The sequence below is a fragment of the Felis catus genome, chromosome B3, assembly GCF_018350175.1.
Source record: "Felis catus isolate Fca126 chromosome B3, F.catus_Fca126_mat1.0, whole genome shotgun sequence".
Classification (NCBI taxonomy): domain Eukaryota; kingdom Metazoa; phylum Chordata; class Mammalia; order Carnivora; family Felidae; genus Felis; species Felis catus.
The window spans coordinates 132,159,456-132,177,126 of NC_058373.1; the positions used below are offsets into that span (position 1 = coordinate 132,159,456).

General features: G+C 40.5%; 1 protein-coding gene across 13 annotated transcripts in view; it reads right to left on the reverse strand.

The window, feature by feature from the left end:
* The window catches only part of EML5 (EMAP like 5), a 185,204-nt gene extending 167,727 nt beyond the window's left edge, over window positions 1-17,477 (reverse strand). For 7 of the 13 annotated variants that reach the window (XM_023255934.2, XM_045060351.1, XM_045060352.1 and 4 more), the window contains exon 1: window positions 17,145-17,477. In XM_023255934.2, coding sequence (XP_023111702.2) covers window positions 17,145-17,341 — 197 coding nt within the window. In that variant the 5' untranslated portion in view covers window positions 17,342-17,477. Of the gene's footprint in view, window positions 1-6,381; window positions 7,168-17,144 lie in introns of those variants that run through there. The other 6 variants (XM_023255930.2, XM_023255928.2, XM_023255927.2 and 3 more) reach the window with 2 other exon arrangements.
* Between the last annotated feature and the right edge of the window lie 194 nt (window positions 17,478-17,671).

A 17,671-nucleotide genomic window follows, 5' to 3' on the forward strand; every position in this document is an offset into this window, starting at 1 on the left:
TCAGTGATAAGGAGGAAAGAGCTTATATAACTGTAGGTAGAATTTGTTTTTCTCTTTTTACTTACAGTTATTTTACAGTTTTGGTATTCTCTGCTTAAGTAATGGCAAGGCTAGGGCTTTGCATAGAAACTGCATACTGGGGCGCCTGGGTGGCGCAGTCGGTTAAGCGTCCGACTTCAGCCAGGTCACGATCTCGCGGTCTGTGAGTTCGAGCCCTGTGTCAGGCTCTGGGCTGATGGCTCAGAGCCTGGAGCCTGTTTCCGATTCTGTGTCTCCCTCTCTCTCTGCCCCTCCCCCGTTCATGTTCTCTCTCTCTCTCTCTGTCCCAAAAATAAATTAAAAAAAAGTTGAAAAAAAAAATTAAAAAAAAAAAAAAAAGAAACTGCATACTTGTGAAGTGATTTTGAATTATTTGGGGATGACACTCTGGAAGGTTACTTACTACATACCCACCACTGTCTTCAGTTACCTGGAAATCTAAAGTTTTAATTCTATATTATTTATTTACACTAATTTTATTACAATTTTATATTATTTATTTATAATTTTCCTTACGTTATCCTTTTTATGCCCTATTTCCTATACTTTTTTAATAGAAATTTTATAGTGTTACCTCTAGTGTTTAAGGTATATAACCTAATTTGACTTACATTTTGTATATGGTGAGGTTCATTTTTTCCCCATGTGGATATTCATTTGTTTTTAATATTGTTTCTTGAAAAGACTATCTTTTAAGCATATTTTATGTGCTAACAGGAATCAACTTAGAAGAATCATCAACAATACTGATATAGGTGACCAGGGAGAAACTCTGGAGCAGGCAATAAGATCTGGAGCAGGATCTCATTCACACATGGAGAGATTACTATGAGATAGGAGCGGGATGTACTGCTGATGGGTAGGTAAAATCTGACAGTTCTGATGGTTCCCTTTTTTTTTTTTTTTTTTGAAGTGACAATGTAGATTTATTCTGGAATATCTACCATAATCACAACTCCTATTTGTACCAACTAACACCCCCATAAGTAATTAACCTTAGACTACTTTTAACAATCTCACATCCTTAATTCACTGTTCATATCCTAATTTCCAAGCAATCAAATTCATCAGCATTACTAAACAGCTAAGGAACTTTCCCTCCTCACAAAGATTTATTGCCTGAAGTGTAGCATTAAAAAATAAAGAATCTGTAAATGACAAAATACTAAAAATGGATTTCTACTCATGGCTGCAGGTACTTTCATCTCAGACCACATAATATAAGGAACAGACAGAAATCTGAACCACCTTTATTGTTACTAGAAGCCTATCTATATTGAGATAAAGCCGCCCCAATGAGTGGGTCTGTTTGCCAGCTTAGAGCTGGGCTTAGAGCTGAGCTGGGCATACCAGGTAAGCAGATGGAAATACATAACTCCACTGTGCTAATGTTCTTTGACCCAGGCTGTGCAGCTGCCTACAAAAAATGTGAACTCCACAACAAGTTCTCCAGCTTCAATATCTTCTGGTTAATGTTTCCGTACTAGTTAATGATAATCAGGACTAGAACCCAGGTTGTCTCCCAATGCAGTGTTCTTTCTCTGCTAGAATAACCTTGTCATGGATCTGAAAAAGGATGTTGGAAATCTGCAACTGCACAGGTGGAAACATCTGAATGAAAGAGCTGTAGGCCTTGGAACTGATTTTGCTGCTACATTATACCCTGGGCATCTGGATTCTCAGTCCAGACCAGCTCCAATTTTTTTTCTTTCTTTTTAAAAAAATTTTTTTTAAAGTTTATTTATTTTGAGAGAGAGACAGAGAGACAGAGAGGGTGAGCAGGGGAGGGGCAGAGAGAGAGGAAGTAACAGAATCCCAGCTGGCTTCACACTGTTAGCACAGAGCCCAGCATGGGGCTCGAACTCACAAACCATGAGCTGAAAGACGTTTAACCAACTGAGCCACCCAGGTGCCCTCCAATTTTCTTAATGAGAAAGAAAGCATGAGTATTTTCCTAGTATTCTTGGAGTCAATATTACAGTTAAGTTGTATTCCACATATTGCCTAGTATATTGCTGAACATATAGTGGAACTCAAAAACACTTATAGATGAGACAGCTCAGAAACAGACCCTCATAAATATAATCAACTGGTATTTGAGAAAGGAGCAAAAGCAAAACAATGGAAAAAGAAAGTCTGTTTAACAAATAATGCTAGAACAAATGGACAACTACATGCAAAAAGTGAATCTAAACAAAGACCTTACATCCTTCACAAAAATTAACTTAAAATGGATAATAGACCTAAATACAAAACATAAAACCATAAAATTACTAGAAAAAAACATGGGAAAATACCTAGATGACCTCAGTTATGGTGATGCCTTTTTAGATACAACACCATATACGTGATAGATGAAGTAATAATTGATAAACTGGACTTACTTAAAATAAAAAACTTCTGCTCTGTGAAAGACAATGTCAAAAATATGTGAAGACAAGCCACAGATGGGGAGAAAACATTTGCAAAAGACACACCTGATAAGAACTGTTATCTAAAACAAAGACCTCTTAAAATTCAACAATAAGAAAATAAAGAACTCAATTACTAATTAGGCTAAAGACCTTTTATTTCCCCTTAAGTTTATTCATTTATTTTGAGAGAGAAAGAGCACGTGAGCAGGGGAGAGGTTCAGAAAGAGAGGGAAGGAGAGAATCCAAAGCAGACTCGGTGCTGTCAGAGAAGGTAGGCCATAGACCTTAACATACCCCTCATCAACGAAGATATACAGATGGCAAATAAGCATATGAAAAGATGCTTCACATCATGTCATCAGGGAAACGCAAATCACAAGACACCACTACATGTCTATTAGAATGGCCAAAATCCAGAACGCTGACAATACCAAATGCTGAGGAGGATGAGCAACAGAGACTTTCATTCATTGCTGGTGGGAATGTAAAAATTGTACAACTTTGGAAGACAGTTTGATAGTTTCTTACAAAACTAAACATACTGTTGACATATAATCCAGCAATTGTGTTCCTTAGTGTTTACCCAAAATAGTTAAAAACTTTTGTCTACCCAAACACCTACACATAGATGTTTGCAGGAGCTTTATTCACTGTTGCCAAAGCTTGGAAGATGTCCTTCAGTAGGTGGATGGATAAATGGTACATCCAGACAATGGAATATTTAGCACTAAAAAGAAATGAGCTATCAAGCCATGAAAACACATGAAGGAGACTTAAATGCATATTACTAAATGACAGAAGTCCATCTGAAAAGGTTACGTACTGTATGATTCCAACTACATGACATTCTGGAAAAGGCAAAACGTTACCTGTTGTGCGTGGTAGAGCTAGGGAGTGAACAGACAGAGCACAGAGGATTTTTACGGCAGTGAAAATATGTTATTATAATGACGGATGTCACTGTACATTTTTGTCCAAACCCATAGAATATATAACACCAAGAGTGAACCCTAAGGTAAACCATGGATTTGGGGTGATTATGATGTGTCAATATATATTCATCCTTGGTAAAAAGTGTACCATTCTGGTGAGTGATGTGGATATTGGGGAGGCTATGCATGTGTGGGGCAGGGAATATATGAGAAATTTGTACCTTCCTTTCAATTTTGATGCAAACCTAAAACTGCTCTAAAAACACAAAGACTTTTTAAAAAGGAATATATGTATCTAAAAGGCTTAAAAGAAGGGGCACCTGGCTGGCTCAGTCAGTACAACATGTGACTCTTGATCTCGGGGTCATGAGTTTAAGCCCCACATTGAGCATAGAGCTTACCAACCAAAAAAAAAGAAAAGGCTTATAACACCACAAAATTCTTATTTTTCTTCTGGGATGGACAGCTCATAATGTTGGATTGGCAAACAGGAAGTTCTGATTGTAGGAGTTGTTAACTCAGATTTCACTCTAAAGGTTACCTTGTTATTCACAACTGGGGGGAGAATATCTGGTTTTACTTTAATCCAGAGGCTGGGGAAAATAGGGATAAAGCAGAGAGACAGATGGGACATGAAGTGAGAATTCTGGATTATATCATTGCTCTGGATGGATGGTGTCAACATCTTGACGGAGCCCAAAAAAGGGAGAGATCATTGTCATGGATGCTTAAAAGCATGGAATATGAGGCAAAACAGAGTACCTAATTGAAATTAAAGAACCAGAAATAAATTGCGGTGCCAATTTAAAACACATATTAGGGGCACCTGGGTGGCTCAGTCAGTTGAGCATCTGACTCTTGATTTTGGCTCAGGTCACGATCTCACAGTTCCTGGGATCAAGCCGTACGTTGGGCTCTGCACTGACAACATGGAGCCTGCTTGGGATTCTCTCTCTCCCTTTGCCTCTCGTTGGCTCGCTCTCTCCCTCTGTCAAAATAAACTTAAAAAATAATAAAACACAGTAGTATTATCTCCAGATTACAAGATGTGGGTAAATATTTTTCTACACCTTTCAATTTCTTATAATCGTATTCTATAGTGTATATCACTAATTTTAAAAACATAACAACAACTCGTTGAGGGGGGCGCCTCCCAAGCCTCTCATAGTCTGATTTTTTAAGTTTATTATTTTGAGAGTGACAGAAAGTGTGTGTGAGCAGGGGAGGGGCAGAAGGAGAGAGAAGAAAGGAGAAAGGAGAGAGGAGAGGGAGGGAGGCAGGGAGAGGGAGGGAGGCAGGGAGAGGGAGGGAGGCAGGGAGAGGGAGGGAGGCAGGGAGAGGGAGGGAGGCAGGGAGAGGGAGGGAGGGAGGCAGGGAGAGGGAGGGAGGCAGGGAGAGGGAGGGAGGGAGGCAGGGAGAGGGAGGGAGGGAGGCAGGGAGAGGGAGGGAGGGAGGCAGGGAGAGGGAGGGAGGGAGGCAGGGAGAGGGAGGGAGGGAGGCAGGGAGAGGGAGGGAGGGAGGCAGGGAGAGGGAGGGAGGGAGGCAGGGAGAGGGAGGGAGGGAGGGAGGGAGACAGGGAGAGGGAGAGAATCCCAAGCAGGCTCCACACTAAGTATAGAGCCCAACAAAGGGCTTGCTCTCACAACCTGTGAGATCCTGACCTGAGCCAACATCAAGAGTTGGATGTTTAACCAACTAAGCCACCCAGGTGCCCCTCTCATACTCCTTATCAAGTCACCCTCACTCTCTTACACAGTCTCTTCGGGGTTACAAATATTACCCTTTCCAAGTGCATGCCATCTGAATCTAACATCCAGGTTACCGGTAATATTTCTTACCATGCTAGTAGTGCTACCTTTGCTAAATAATATTGTCCACAAGTTAATAATTAGAAAAGTCACACTGCAACCAAGTAATGATGACTAATCTATAGAGTCTGTAGTTAGTCATCACCTATGTTACAAGACTTAGAATGGCCTTTCACTTTCCACTCCTGGTTGGGTATTATGCCTTGCACCCTGATCAACCACCTGTAAAAATATGGACACTGAGGTGGTTAGACTTGGTTACATCATCATCTTGTGGCTAATTTAAATAATATCACGAGCAACATCATTCCAAGCAAAAACTGAAAAATTCTTAAGAGCAACTGCCTGTGGCAATTTTAATTATGCTCCACAGACTGAAATAAATATGTAATGAGAGCTTCCCCACCGGAGGCAGTGGTGTCTAGTACTGTATCTCCTAAGAAAGTCAGTCTCCCACAGAACTGAAAAGAGATTCCAATGGATTTGAAGCAGAAAATGGTTGTCCTCTTTGTTGGAGGTGAACTAGGTACATGATTCACAGGAAGAGCAGGAGCATTTCCTTGACAAGGAACCTGCGCAGCTCAGTTCTTCTGATTTGGGGAATAGGCTATGTACACTTCTCTTGCCAACAATTTATTTCTGGTTCTTTAATTTCAATCAGGTACTCTCTGTTATGCCTCATATTCCATGCTTTTAAGCATCCATGACAATGATCTCTCCCTTTTTTGGGCTCCGTCAAGATGTTGACACCATCCATCCAGAGCAATGATATAATCCAGAATTCTCACTTCATGTCCCATCTGTCTCTCTGCTTTATCCCTATTTTCCCCAGCCTCTGGATTAAAGTAAAACCAGATATTCTCCCCCCAGTTGTGAATAACAAGGTAACTTTTAGAGTGAAATCTGAGTTAACAACTCCTACAATCAGAACTTCCTGTTTGCCAATCCAACATCATGAGCTGTCCATCTCAGAAGAAAAATAAATTAAGAATTTTGTGGTGTTATAATGAATTGAGCCTGCATATGGACTCCAATCTTTTGTCCCATGCCTATCCCCTCATTCTAGTACTCAACCAACACCAAGAAGTTAGTGTTTTTCCCCTATGCTTACTACCTCAGATGGATATGCATGCCAGTGTCTTAAGACAGGCACTGTATTTCACTTGACGTTTTAACAATCCAATTCACCTTTAAATTACACTGGCCAACAGATGGTAATACTTTAGATAGGAAATCCAGGAGCTATGAAGGCCTTTGTACCCATTCTTGCAGTCTTTGGCCAATATGGTGATGCCATGATCTACCTGTAATTAGAACAGATACCACAGTAACCAAAGCAGCTTGTTTATGCTGGTTAGGTGTAACCCCTTGCCAGTGTGCTATGCTGTCTCAGAATACTGATCCATACTGAGACACAATGCAGAACTTGCTGGCCTTACAGACTGAAGCCAGTCTGACTGCTCTTTAGTGGCTGCTTTATGCTTGGTTAACAGCAACATGTGGTCTGAAGCCCTTCAACACACAGCATTCCACTACTTTTCTGACTGGACGTGTACCTATTGTGCTATCTGAACTGTCTATGTAAATACATCCACTTTAGAATTTCACAGGGTAGGGATGATCTGTCCTTTTGATGTATTTATATGTCCTATCAAATATTAACATATTTGGTTTATTTCTGAGTGCAGATTCTGACTCCAAAATGGAATTTATTAATGGACAATCTTGGTCTTTCCATGGCCCAAACTACTCAGGCAGACCCACTGCAACTATTCCTGGAGTCTGTTGAAATCACCATCTGATACATCATCTTGATACATCCAGGATGCACATAACTTTGCCCATTAAGTGAAGCTTTCAGGTCCCCAGTGAGTGAGCATTTTTCTGAACTGATGATGTATGATATCTTCCTTTTAATGTTTTAAGTCCCTGATGATACTGACCAGATCCATCAATAAACAGAAAACCATACTGAGGATTGCTTTTTTTTTTTTTTTTTTTTTTTGGTAATCTCCAAACATAGAGATTTATGCAGTCCAGCATGGGAGGTCCTTAGGCAACAAGTCAGGAGGTTTTTTGTTTTCTTTTTTTTTGTTTTGTTTTTTTTTTTCAACGTTCATTTATTTTTGGGACAGAGAGAGAGACAGAGCATGAACAGGCGAGGGGCAGAGAGAGAGGGAGACACAGAATCGGAAACAGGCTCCAGGCTCCGAGCCATCAGCCCAGAGCCCGACGCGGGGCTCGAACTCACGGACCGTGAGATCGTGACCTGGCTGAAGTCGGACGCTTAACCGACTGCGCCACCCAGGCGCCCCGTTTCCTTTTGTTTTTTAATTTAAATTTTGGTTAACATACAGTGCAATATTGGTTTCAGGAGAATTCAGTGGATTCATCACTTACATACAACACCCAGTGCTCATCACAAGTGACCTCCTTAATAACCGTCACCATCTAGTCCATCTCCCACCCAATTTTCTCCATCAACCGTCAGTTTGTTCTCTACTGTAGTCCTCTAAGGGTCTCTTGTGGTTTGTTTTCCTCTCTCCTCTTCCCCACCTTCCCATTTGTTCATCTTTTTTTTTTTTTTAATGTTATTTATTTTTGAGAGACAGAGCATGAACAGGGGAGGGGGAGAGGGAGATACAGAAATCTGAAGCAGGCTCCAGGCTCTGAGCTGTCAGCACAGAGCCTGATGCGGGACTCAGACCCATGAGCCGTGAGATCATGACCTCAGTCGAAGTTGGACGCTTAACCGACTGAGCCACCCAGGCACCCCTCATCTATTTTGTTTCTTAAATTACACATGACTTAAGTCATATGTTATTTCTCTTTCTCTGACTGACTTATTTCACTTAGCATAATGCATTCTAGCTCCATATCATCGCAAATGGCAAGATTTCATTCTTTCAATGGCTGAGTAATATTCCATTTTATATATATGCCACATCTTCTTTATCCATCAGTCCCATCAGTCAGTGGACTCTTGGGCTCTCTCCATAGTTTGGCTATTGTTGATCATGCTGCTATAAACAATCGGGTGCAAATGCCCCTTCAAATATGTATTTTTGTATCCTTTGTATAAATACTTAATAGTGCAATTGCTGGATCATAGGGTAGTTCTATCTTTAACTTTGAGGAAACTCCACACTGTTCTCCAGAGGGTCTGCACCAGTTTGGATTTCTACCAACAGTGTAAGAGAGTTCCCCTTTCTCTTCATCCTCACCAACACCTGCTGTTTCTTGAGTTAATTTCAGCCACTCTTACAGGTATGAGGTGTATCTCCTTGTGGTTTTGATTTGTATTTCCCTGATGATGAGTGGTGTCGAGCATCTTTTCATGTGTCTGTTGGCCATCTGGATGTCTTCTTTGGAAAATTGTCTATTGATGTCTTCTGCCCATTTCTTAACTGGGTTATTTGTTTTCTGGGTGTTGAATTTGATAAGTTCTTTATAGGTCTTGGATGCTAAACCTTTATCCAATATGTCATTTACAAAGATCTTCTATTCCATAGGCTGCCTTTTGGTTTTCTTGACTGTTTCCTTTGCTGTGCAGAGGCTTTTTATCTTGAGGAAGTCCCAATGCTTCATGTTTGCTTTTGTTTCCCTTGACTTCAGTGACGTGTCTAGTAAGAAGTTGTTCCAGACGAGGTTAAAGAAGTTGTTGCCTGTGTTCTCCTCCAGGGTTTTGGTAGTTTCTTTTCTCGTACATAGGTCTTTCATCCATTTTCAATTTATTTTTGTATATGGTGTAAGACAGCGATCCATTTTCATTCCTCTGCACATTTCCATCCAGTTTTCCCTGACACCATTTGCTAAAGAGACCGTCTTTTTCCATTGGATATTCCTTCCTGCTTTGTCAAAGATTAGTTGGCCATACATTTGTGGGTCCATTTCTGGGTTCTCTATTTTGTTCCATTGATCTATGTGTCTGTTGTTCTGCCAGTACCATACTGTGTTGATGATTACAGTTTTGTAATACAGCTTTAAGTCCAGAATTGAGATGCCTCCAGCTTTAGTTTTCTTTTTAACATAATTTTGGCTATTCCGAGTCTTTTCTGGCTCCATACAAATTTAAAAAATTTTTGTTCTAGCTCTGTGAAGAATTCTGGTGAATTCTAGTGAAGAATGCTGGAGTTATTTTAATAGGAATTGCATTGGGTAGTACTGGCATATTAACAATATTTATTCTTCCAACCCATGAGCCTGGAATGTTTTTCCATTCCTTTGTGTCTTCTATTCTTTCATAAGCTTTCTTTATTTTTCAGTATACAGATCTTTTATCTCTCTGGTTAAGTTTATTCCTAGGTATTTTATGGGTTTTGGTGCAACTGTAAATGGGATAAATTCCTTGATTTCTCTTCCTGCTGCTTCATTATTGATGTATAGAAATGCCACAGATTTCTGTACATTGAGTTTATATCCTGCGACTTTGCTGAATTCAGAGTACAGATCTTTTACCTCTTTAGTTAGGTTTATTCCTAGGTATTACTGTTTTTGGTGCAACTGCAAATGGGATCAATTCCTTGATTTCTTTTTCTGCTACTTTGTTATTGATTTATTGAAATGTAACAGATTTCTGCAAACTGATTTTATATCCTGCAACTTTGCTGAATTCAACTATTAGTTTTAGCAATTTTTTGATGGAGTCTTTTGGGTTTTCTATATAGAGTATCACGTTGTCTCCAAATAGTCAAAGTTTGACTCCTTCCCTGCCCACCTGGATGCTTTCTGTTTCTTTCTGTTGTCTGATTGCTGTGGCTAAGACTTCCAGCACTATGTTAAATAGTAATGGTAAGAGTGAAGAGGTCTGAAGTTTTTAAAGGGATTTCAGTATCTAGCAAATTATCCACATTGTTATATGATACATAATAGTACATGAATAAATCTGACCAGACCTTAACTTTTTTTCAGGTTGACTTCCTAGCCCACCAGCTAAACATGGATTACTACTATATTTAGAACAGTGGTTTTCAACTCTGGTTGCATTAGAATCATCTGGGAAGCTTAAAATTTTTAAACAGAAGCAAACAACAACAAAGAAACTATACTTCGGAGCTATCCTAAACAAATTAATCAGAATTTGCAGGGATGAGATTCAGTCATTGGTGGTTTTATTATGTTTGCTTTGTTTTTTTGACTGTCCAAGTGATTCTAATATGCAGCCAGGGCTGAGAATCAGGAATCTAGAGCAGTGTTTTCAAACTTAAACTACATCAGTATCATCTGGACGTGACTAAAATGGACTGCTGAGTCTTACCTAAAGTTCCTGATTAGGTAAGAATGAAGCCTGAGAATCTGTAGTTCTAACAAGTTTTCAGGTGAGGCTAATGCTGCTGGTTAAAGGAACACACTTTGAAAACCAATGATCTAGAGCATGCTTTTCAAATTTTAATATGTTCACATACTGCCTGAGAATGTTAAAATACAGAGCCTACGGGCACCTGGGTGGCTCAGTCGGTTAAATGTTTGACTTCTGCTCAGGTCATGATCTCACGGTTCCTGGGTTCAAGCCCCATGTTGAGCTCTTTGCTGACCGCTCAGAGCCTAGAGCCTGCTTCAGATTCTCTCTCTCTCTCTCTCTCTCTCTCTCTCTCTCTCTCTCTCTCTCTCTGTGTGTGTGTGTGTGTGTCCCTCCCCTGCTCGTGCTCTCTCTCTCAAAAATAATAAGCATTTAAAAAAAAGAATAGTCCCTGGCAAATAACAGGTACTCAATAAATATTTGCTGAAAGAATAAGTAAACCAAGAAATACCTATGTCTACACTAAGATGTGTCCCAAACGCCACTGAAGAAAGTGTCTTAAGAGGTGAGAGTGACCAACTGTGGCAAATGATGATGATAAATCAAAAGATGAGAACAGAGAACCAGCCACTGAATGTGGCAATGTGGACATCATTGGTGACCCTGACAAGAGCTGCTACAGTGAAACAGAGAAGAGCCAGGACTGAATGGCAGAAAAAGAACTAAAGATAGCGAGTACAAATACTCTTTCAAATATTCTCTCTTAACACGAGACCACTGCATATGATATTACCTATTTCCATAATGCTACACCTTCACTCATTTGTTCTGATGACATGTCTTCCTGTTTTCCTTAAAGACCCAGTTTAGGTAATATATTCACTAGGAAACATCACTGTGAACTGTTATGTCCCCATGAGCATACCAGATTACAGGTACACCAATGCTACCCCTAGTACACATAGTATTTTAAGTAATTCTTTAATTGACTGTGTCTTTAAACTCTGACTATCTTAAGACAGGACCTTTACACAAAACTAATGCTCAATAAATACAGGTACTCCCGCTTTTTGAAAGTTCATATTACACCACCTCTCTCTCACAAAAGACCTACACTAGTACCTGTTTCCGCTAACTGAAGAAATCCGAAAAGGAGTTCAGCTTTTACAAAAAAGGCAAGAAGCAAAACAGCATTCAGTGTTTGTTTTACTGCAAGCTGTTACAGAGCATGTACCCCAACCAGGGAGAGTGGCTCCACCAAGCTCCTTGCTTGGAACTACATTCAGCATCCTAGCATCAAGCTGTCATAGTTCTGAACTGTGACTGGGAGCATTTGTGCTTTATATCTTAATTTATCTTGTGCATCCATTAGCAAGATGTGTCCCAAGCACAGAAAAGCAGAGAAGTTATTCTCTTTGCTTCAGAAAAGCAAAGAGAAGTTATTTTTGGGATCTAAGAATGCACAAAAATTTTTCCATATAAATGAATGGTGACTGCTTCTTCACTTTATGTCATTCTGGCTTATAAAAGGTTTCATAGGAACATGCTACTTTCAGATAGCAGAGGAAACCTGTATTTCTTTGAGGTGTGAAAAGGTCTTGAACAGTAAGTTCTTAATAGTTCTAAGAATTTATTATTCCATGTTTTCCTTAATTTATATCCAAAATATATTTTGTTAGTTCCCTGCATATTCAATGAGGCATTATAAAACAATAGTTATTATAATGCAAACCTAAAAATCTGACTTTTCCCTTAAGTAAACAATAAAGATACATTTAATTTACATTTATGATATCTTGAACTGTTATTCCAGATAATTCTTTTTAATTTTTTTTCATTAAAAATTTTTTTTTAATTTTTGAGAGAGAGAGAGAGAGAGAGAGAGAGAGAGAGCGTGAGCAGGGGAGGGGCACAGAGACAGAGGGAGACACAGAACTCAAAAGCAAGCTCCAGTCTCCGTGCTGTCAGCACAGAGCCCAATGCAGGGCTTGAACTCACGAACTGTGGGATCATGCCCTGAGCCAAAGTCAGACTACTCAACTGACTGAGCCACCCAGGTGCCCCCAGATAATTTCACCTTTCTCTGAAAACATCTCTTAATGTTATCCCTTAAACCATGCAGTATTTGTAAAGCAACCATAAATATTTTTATATTCAGAGACATAACATGAAATCTTACAGAACAGAATCATCATACTGTCTGTGAAAGTTAAACTCACCAAATTCTAGTAACTTAAACACAGGGATATTTTATGTCCTGTATATATTCTAGTGTATATTCTGTATACATCCTAATATTTTTGGAATTACTGCTTCTAAATATTACACAATGCTTAAGAAAATTATGGTACCAGCTTTGAAGGGAGGGTTTATACTCATTTTTCAAATTGCTTATTTGTTGAGAATTCTAGTCATGCATGTTTTAGGATACAGACTGGCAGTTTGCTTCCCAAACAGGATTATCTGGGGCACTTTAAAAAGATTTCCGGGCTCCAACTATATATAGAGGATTCTGACTTAGTGCACCTAAGGAAAAGTCTAAAAAATTGGCAAAAAGCTCTTTAAAGGATTCTGATAATCAGCCTGGTTTGAGAAATATTGACCGTATATCTGAAAACACATAAGCAGACAACAGGTAGATTTGTAGTAATTCCTTCCTGACCTTAAAAAGTTGTATCTTGGGGCGCCTGGGTGGCGCAGTCGGTTAAGCGCCCAACTTCAGCCAGGTCACGATCTCGCGGTCCGTGAGTTCGAGCCCCGCGTCAGGCTCTGGGCTGATGGCTCAGAGCCTGGAGCCTGTTTCTGATTCTGTGTCTCCCTCTCTCTCTGCCCCTCCCCCATTCATGCTCTGTCTCTGTCCCAAAAATAAATAAAAATGTTGAAAAAAAAATTAAAAAAAAAAAAGTTGTATCTTAAACCCATGTAAAGGTACAAAAAAAACCCCTGATCCACCATAAAATGATCAGACATTCTGAACTGCTTTTCCAACAAGAATTTGACTTGTATTATTTAATTTCTTTTTTTTAATGTTTATTTATTTTGAGACAGAGAGAGAGAGGAGAGAGAGAATCCCAAGCAGGCTCTGCACTGTCAGCATTCAGCTCCATGTGGGGATCAATTTCACAAACCCTGAGATCGTGACCTGAGCTTAAGTCAAGAATCGAAAGCTTAACCAATTTAGCCATCCAGGCACCCTGAATAAATTCAATTTCTATACCATAAATACAGAGCTGTTAAAAACCACTTTTACTAGATTACGGTGAGGCTTGATCAGTTTTTCCTTTTCTCTCCCCTCCCCACCCCCCCCTCCCCAATCCATCAGAGTCCACTGCTCAGCCACCATTTGGGAGGGAAAGCTTTAAGGCCAGGCTTCTCCTCACTCACCAGGTTCTTACTGGTCACAGTTGGTCAGTTTCCTTTCTTAAGGACACCACCTACCACAATTGAAGGAAAGAGCTACTACACCTTTCATTTTGTCTAAAGAAAAAAAAGTCATACCTAGAAGCAATGAATAATTATCATTCTAACCTGCAACCATATAATATGGTACTCCCTTCAAAGTATTTCAGATGCATTATGTAATTTGGTCTCATCATCACCTTGTGAGATACTTTCACCATGTTTAGGAAAAAAAACAAACAAACTTCAATTCTGTACCTAGAAAATATACAAACAATGGGCATAGGCTGTTCAATGTGGAGGTTCATGTGCACAAGAAAACCAGAATCAAGTAACAAAATGCACCAAGCTAACTTTAGTCCATCAGTGAGTGGTCTTCACTGGTGATAAGTGATTTGAAAACTGTCAATAATATTCATTTCAAGAACAAACGTGACAAAAAATGTTGGGAAGTAACTAGCAAAATAAAATTTTAAAGTCATTTCATCCTTTGGGAAGACAACTGGGAAAAGTTTCAAAATATAGACCAAGCTATAGATGTGCTTCTTGTGCTAAAACTGGCAGTAGTCTAGAATATTTTATAATTATTTTATTTTATAATTTAAACCTGTAATAAACAGTTAACAGCTGGAGAATTTTATCGTTATCATTTCAACTTGAGACACAGTAGGGAGGGAAAAAAAAAGGAAAAGTGACCTTAAAATTCCTGTATTATTTTTTTTTAAGATTTTATTTTTAGGTAATCTCTACACCAGCATGGGGCTCAAACTTACAACCCTGAGATCAAAAGTCGCATGTTCTTCTGCCTGAGCCAGTCAGGTGCCCCTCCTATATGATTTCTGACAGTGAAATGAATTTCTACATAAATCTGTAGTACTAAAATAAATACAACTAAAGAATAAATTACCAGAGAAGTATATATAGAGATATGGCAAAAAGAAGACAACTACAAGCAACACAGATAAAATAAGACAAGTCACATGGCACCACCACTGGCCATACTAGATGTAGTAAAATGGTAAGAGAACTGGTTAGCACATGACAGACTGGTCATGAATCAGTCTTTACAATTACTATAGCACCTACGTTTTCAAAATCTAAGAAGAACAATCTGCTCATTCTGGAATAATCTTAGCCCCAGACTAAGTCCTAGTTGACCAATAAATTCTACACAAGTTTCAACAAATATGGAAACAAAACATGGTAAAAACAGTATTGACTTTTTTATTACTAAACCTAACTTTGCAGGAACATTGTTTTCCACCATGTATCACATTTATGAGTATTACATTTTCTGCTATGACATAATTGAAAAGTTACTGGAGTAGTTTCTACACTTCTACTTCAAACATTGAATTGAAAACAAATTGAAAGGTTTGAAAATCTGTTGGATCTATTTCACAAGAATGATTTGTGTCATTACTGGCTGAAATAAAATTTCCAGAGCCCTTTCATTCACTGATGTTTACGTTATAATCTTGATACTGTATTAAATATATGCCACCAATTTCAAGATACTACATGATTCAGATTTTAGTACCCCACTGCAATTTTTGGGGAAACCTTCTTGTTAGAAATTATTTTAAGGATGAATCATTTGCATAAAATCATAAGCATGCATCCATTTATGGCAAAAATTAGTCATATATATATGTTTACTGAAACACAATTATAAAAACTCAAGCAGTGTGACATATAATATAGCTTTAATTGCTGCAGGATAAACACAACATCATTTATCCCGGTCAAATAAACCATATGTAGTTTCAGAAGGCCTTAATAACATCCTGCTCTCAACTACCAAGAAGTAAAAACAATAGAAGTGCACCCTGAGAAGACCTCAAAATCCTTCACACCCATCACACCTACTGAATTCAACCCAACAAACATACTATCTGGAAGAGGGCTTCAGCTGAGGCTGCTTCAGCTGAGTAAAGCTACCCTCCCCTGTATTGTGAGAGACCTAACACAAGAAAAAAGAGAGAAAGCGGAAACTATTAGGGAAAACAACAAAGAACCGGGGCAAATTCTACTCTTGGGGTGAATCACAACCAACGAACAAAAATACCACCTCATTCCCTATTCCAGAATGTCAATTTCTGCTCTCCTTATCTCTACTCCATCTTGCTCTACCTTTAGGCCCCCTTTTCCCGTTTACAAACCACACAGGCACAGACACGCAAACTAGCAGTACAACTCTGTTATTTACAGAATTCAAGTGCCAGAGCATCTTGCCTACAAAACACCAAACCAAGCTGCTGGATTTCAAATGCCCGATTTAAATTCTGTGGAACATAAAGAAGGGAGTATAACTTAGTAACCAAGTCAAATCACAGAATCTCTTGTTAAAAAACAAAAACAAAAACAAAAACAAAACACAAAAAAACCAAGCAGCAGCCCGCAAACACATTCCCAGAATGTTTTAAAAGCTATTCTCCTCTCAAGGACAAAAATGCTGTGCTTGAAGCATAACCGATGGCCTAGGAGAATTTCTTGCAGCTTTTAACTTTGTCGGAAAAGTCCTGCGGAGACACTGATTGGAAATTACATTTCAAATATACCGGCTCACTAAAATGTAAACAAGCATTGAAAACAGAATTACAATGCAAAAAAAAAAAAAAAGTGATTTAAATAAAAAACACTAAATCTATTTAGGAGTCCTTGAGAGGAAATGAGAATTGGAAATCAGTAGACTCATTTTCAGCTGCTCGTTCAGCTGAACCCCTACCAAAGTGCCCTTAGGTGTGCAGATTTTTAATTTCCAATCAATCACCTGAAGGCTGCCGGGGTTTCTCTTCTATCTGATAACAGGAGGCAGTGAAACCCGAACTAATCATTATGGCCAGGAGGTGAGTGCCCTCCAGGATGCTACTGGGGGCGCTTCCCAGGACCAGTATTTTAGAGCCCACAGCTTGCGGTGCCTTTCTTTATCAGTTTCCCATTAGGTAAAGGATTTCTCCCGGGCCCTTTCGGAATTCGTTTAATAAGAAATCTCTGACGGGATTTAAAGGAGTAAACCGCTACCAAAATAACCTTTTTGCAGTTTTCATAAATTCAAAGGAGGGAGAAGGGCACAAAGCCATAAAACCGAACGCCCGGTGTCTCCGCACCGACGCAAGGGAGAGACTCTAGAACACCGAGACGGAAAGGGGTTCGCCGGGTGTCACCAGGGTGGATCCGGGACAAGACACTGCTGGGTTTCCGTCCGGGGTGATGCTCCCTGCATCAGCGGGTCACCGCACCCGGAATGACGCGCAAGTGCCAACTCCGCGAGCGGTTCGCACGGGCGACGGCCGCCCCCCCTCCCCCGTACCTGATGATGTCGTCGCTGTGGCCCCGGTAGAACTTCTGCCGGTGCTCCCGCGGGCTGTACACCACGCCGACGCCGGCCACGAAGTACACGATCTCCTTGGCCGCCGTGTAGTAGAGGTTGTTGCGGCACTGGTGGCCCCGGTAGCCGTACACCCACTCGAGTCGCAGGTGGCAGTTCGGGGCGCTCCGGGCCGCCATGTCGGGGCGCCCACCCCGCCGCTCCGGCTCGGGCCCGCGGCAGCGGCAGGCGGCCGCGGCCCGGCCAAGAAAGCCCTCCCGCTGGCGGCCGGGACTTCCCGCCTGCCGCGACCTCTAAGCCGCGCCGGACAGGTGCATGTCGCTCCTTCTGGCCTCTGCCGCCGCCGCCTCAGCCCACGGGCGGGAGGAGAACCCTCGCCTCGCGGAACATTCTGAGGGCCGCGGGCGCCGCCGGCCGTCAAGTGGGGTGTCTCGCGCCCTTCTCCCGCCTCAGCTCGGCTCGTCTCCGCAGCCCGCAGCGCCCAGGCTGTGAGCGGAGCCGAGCGAGGT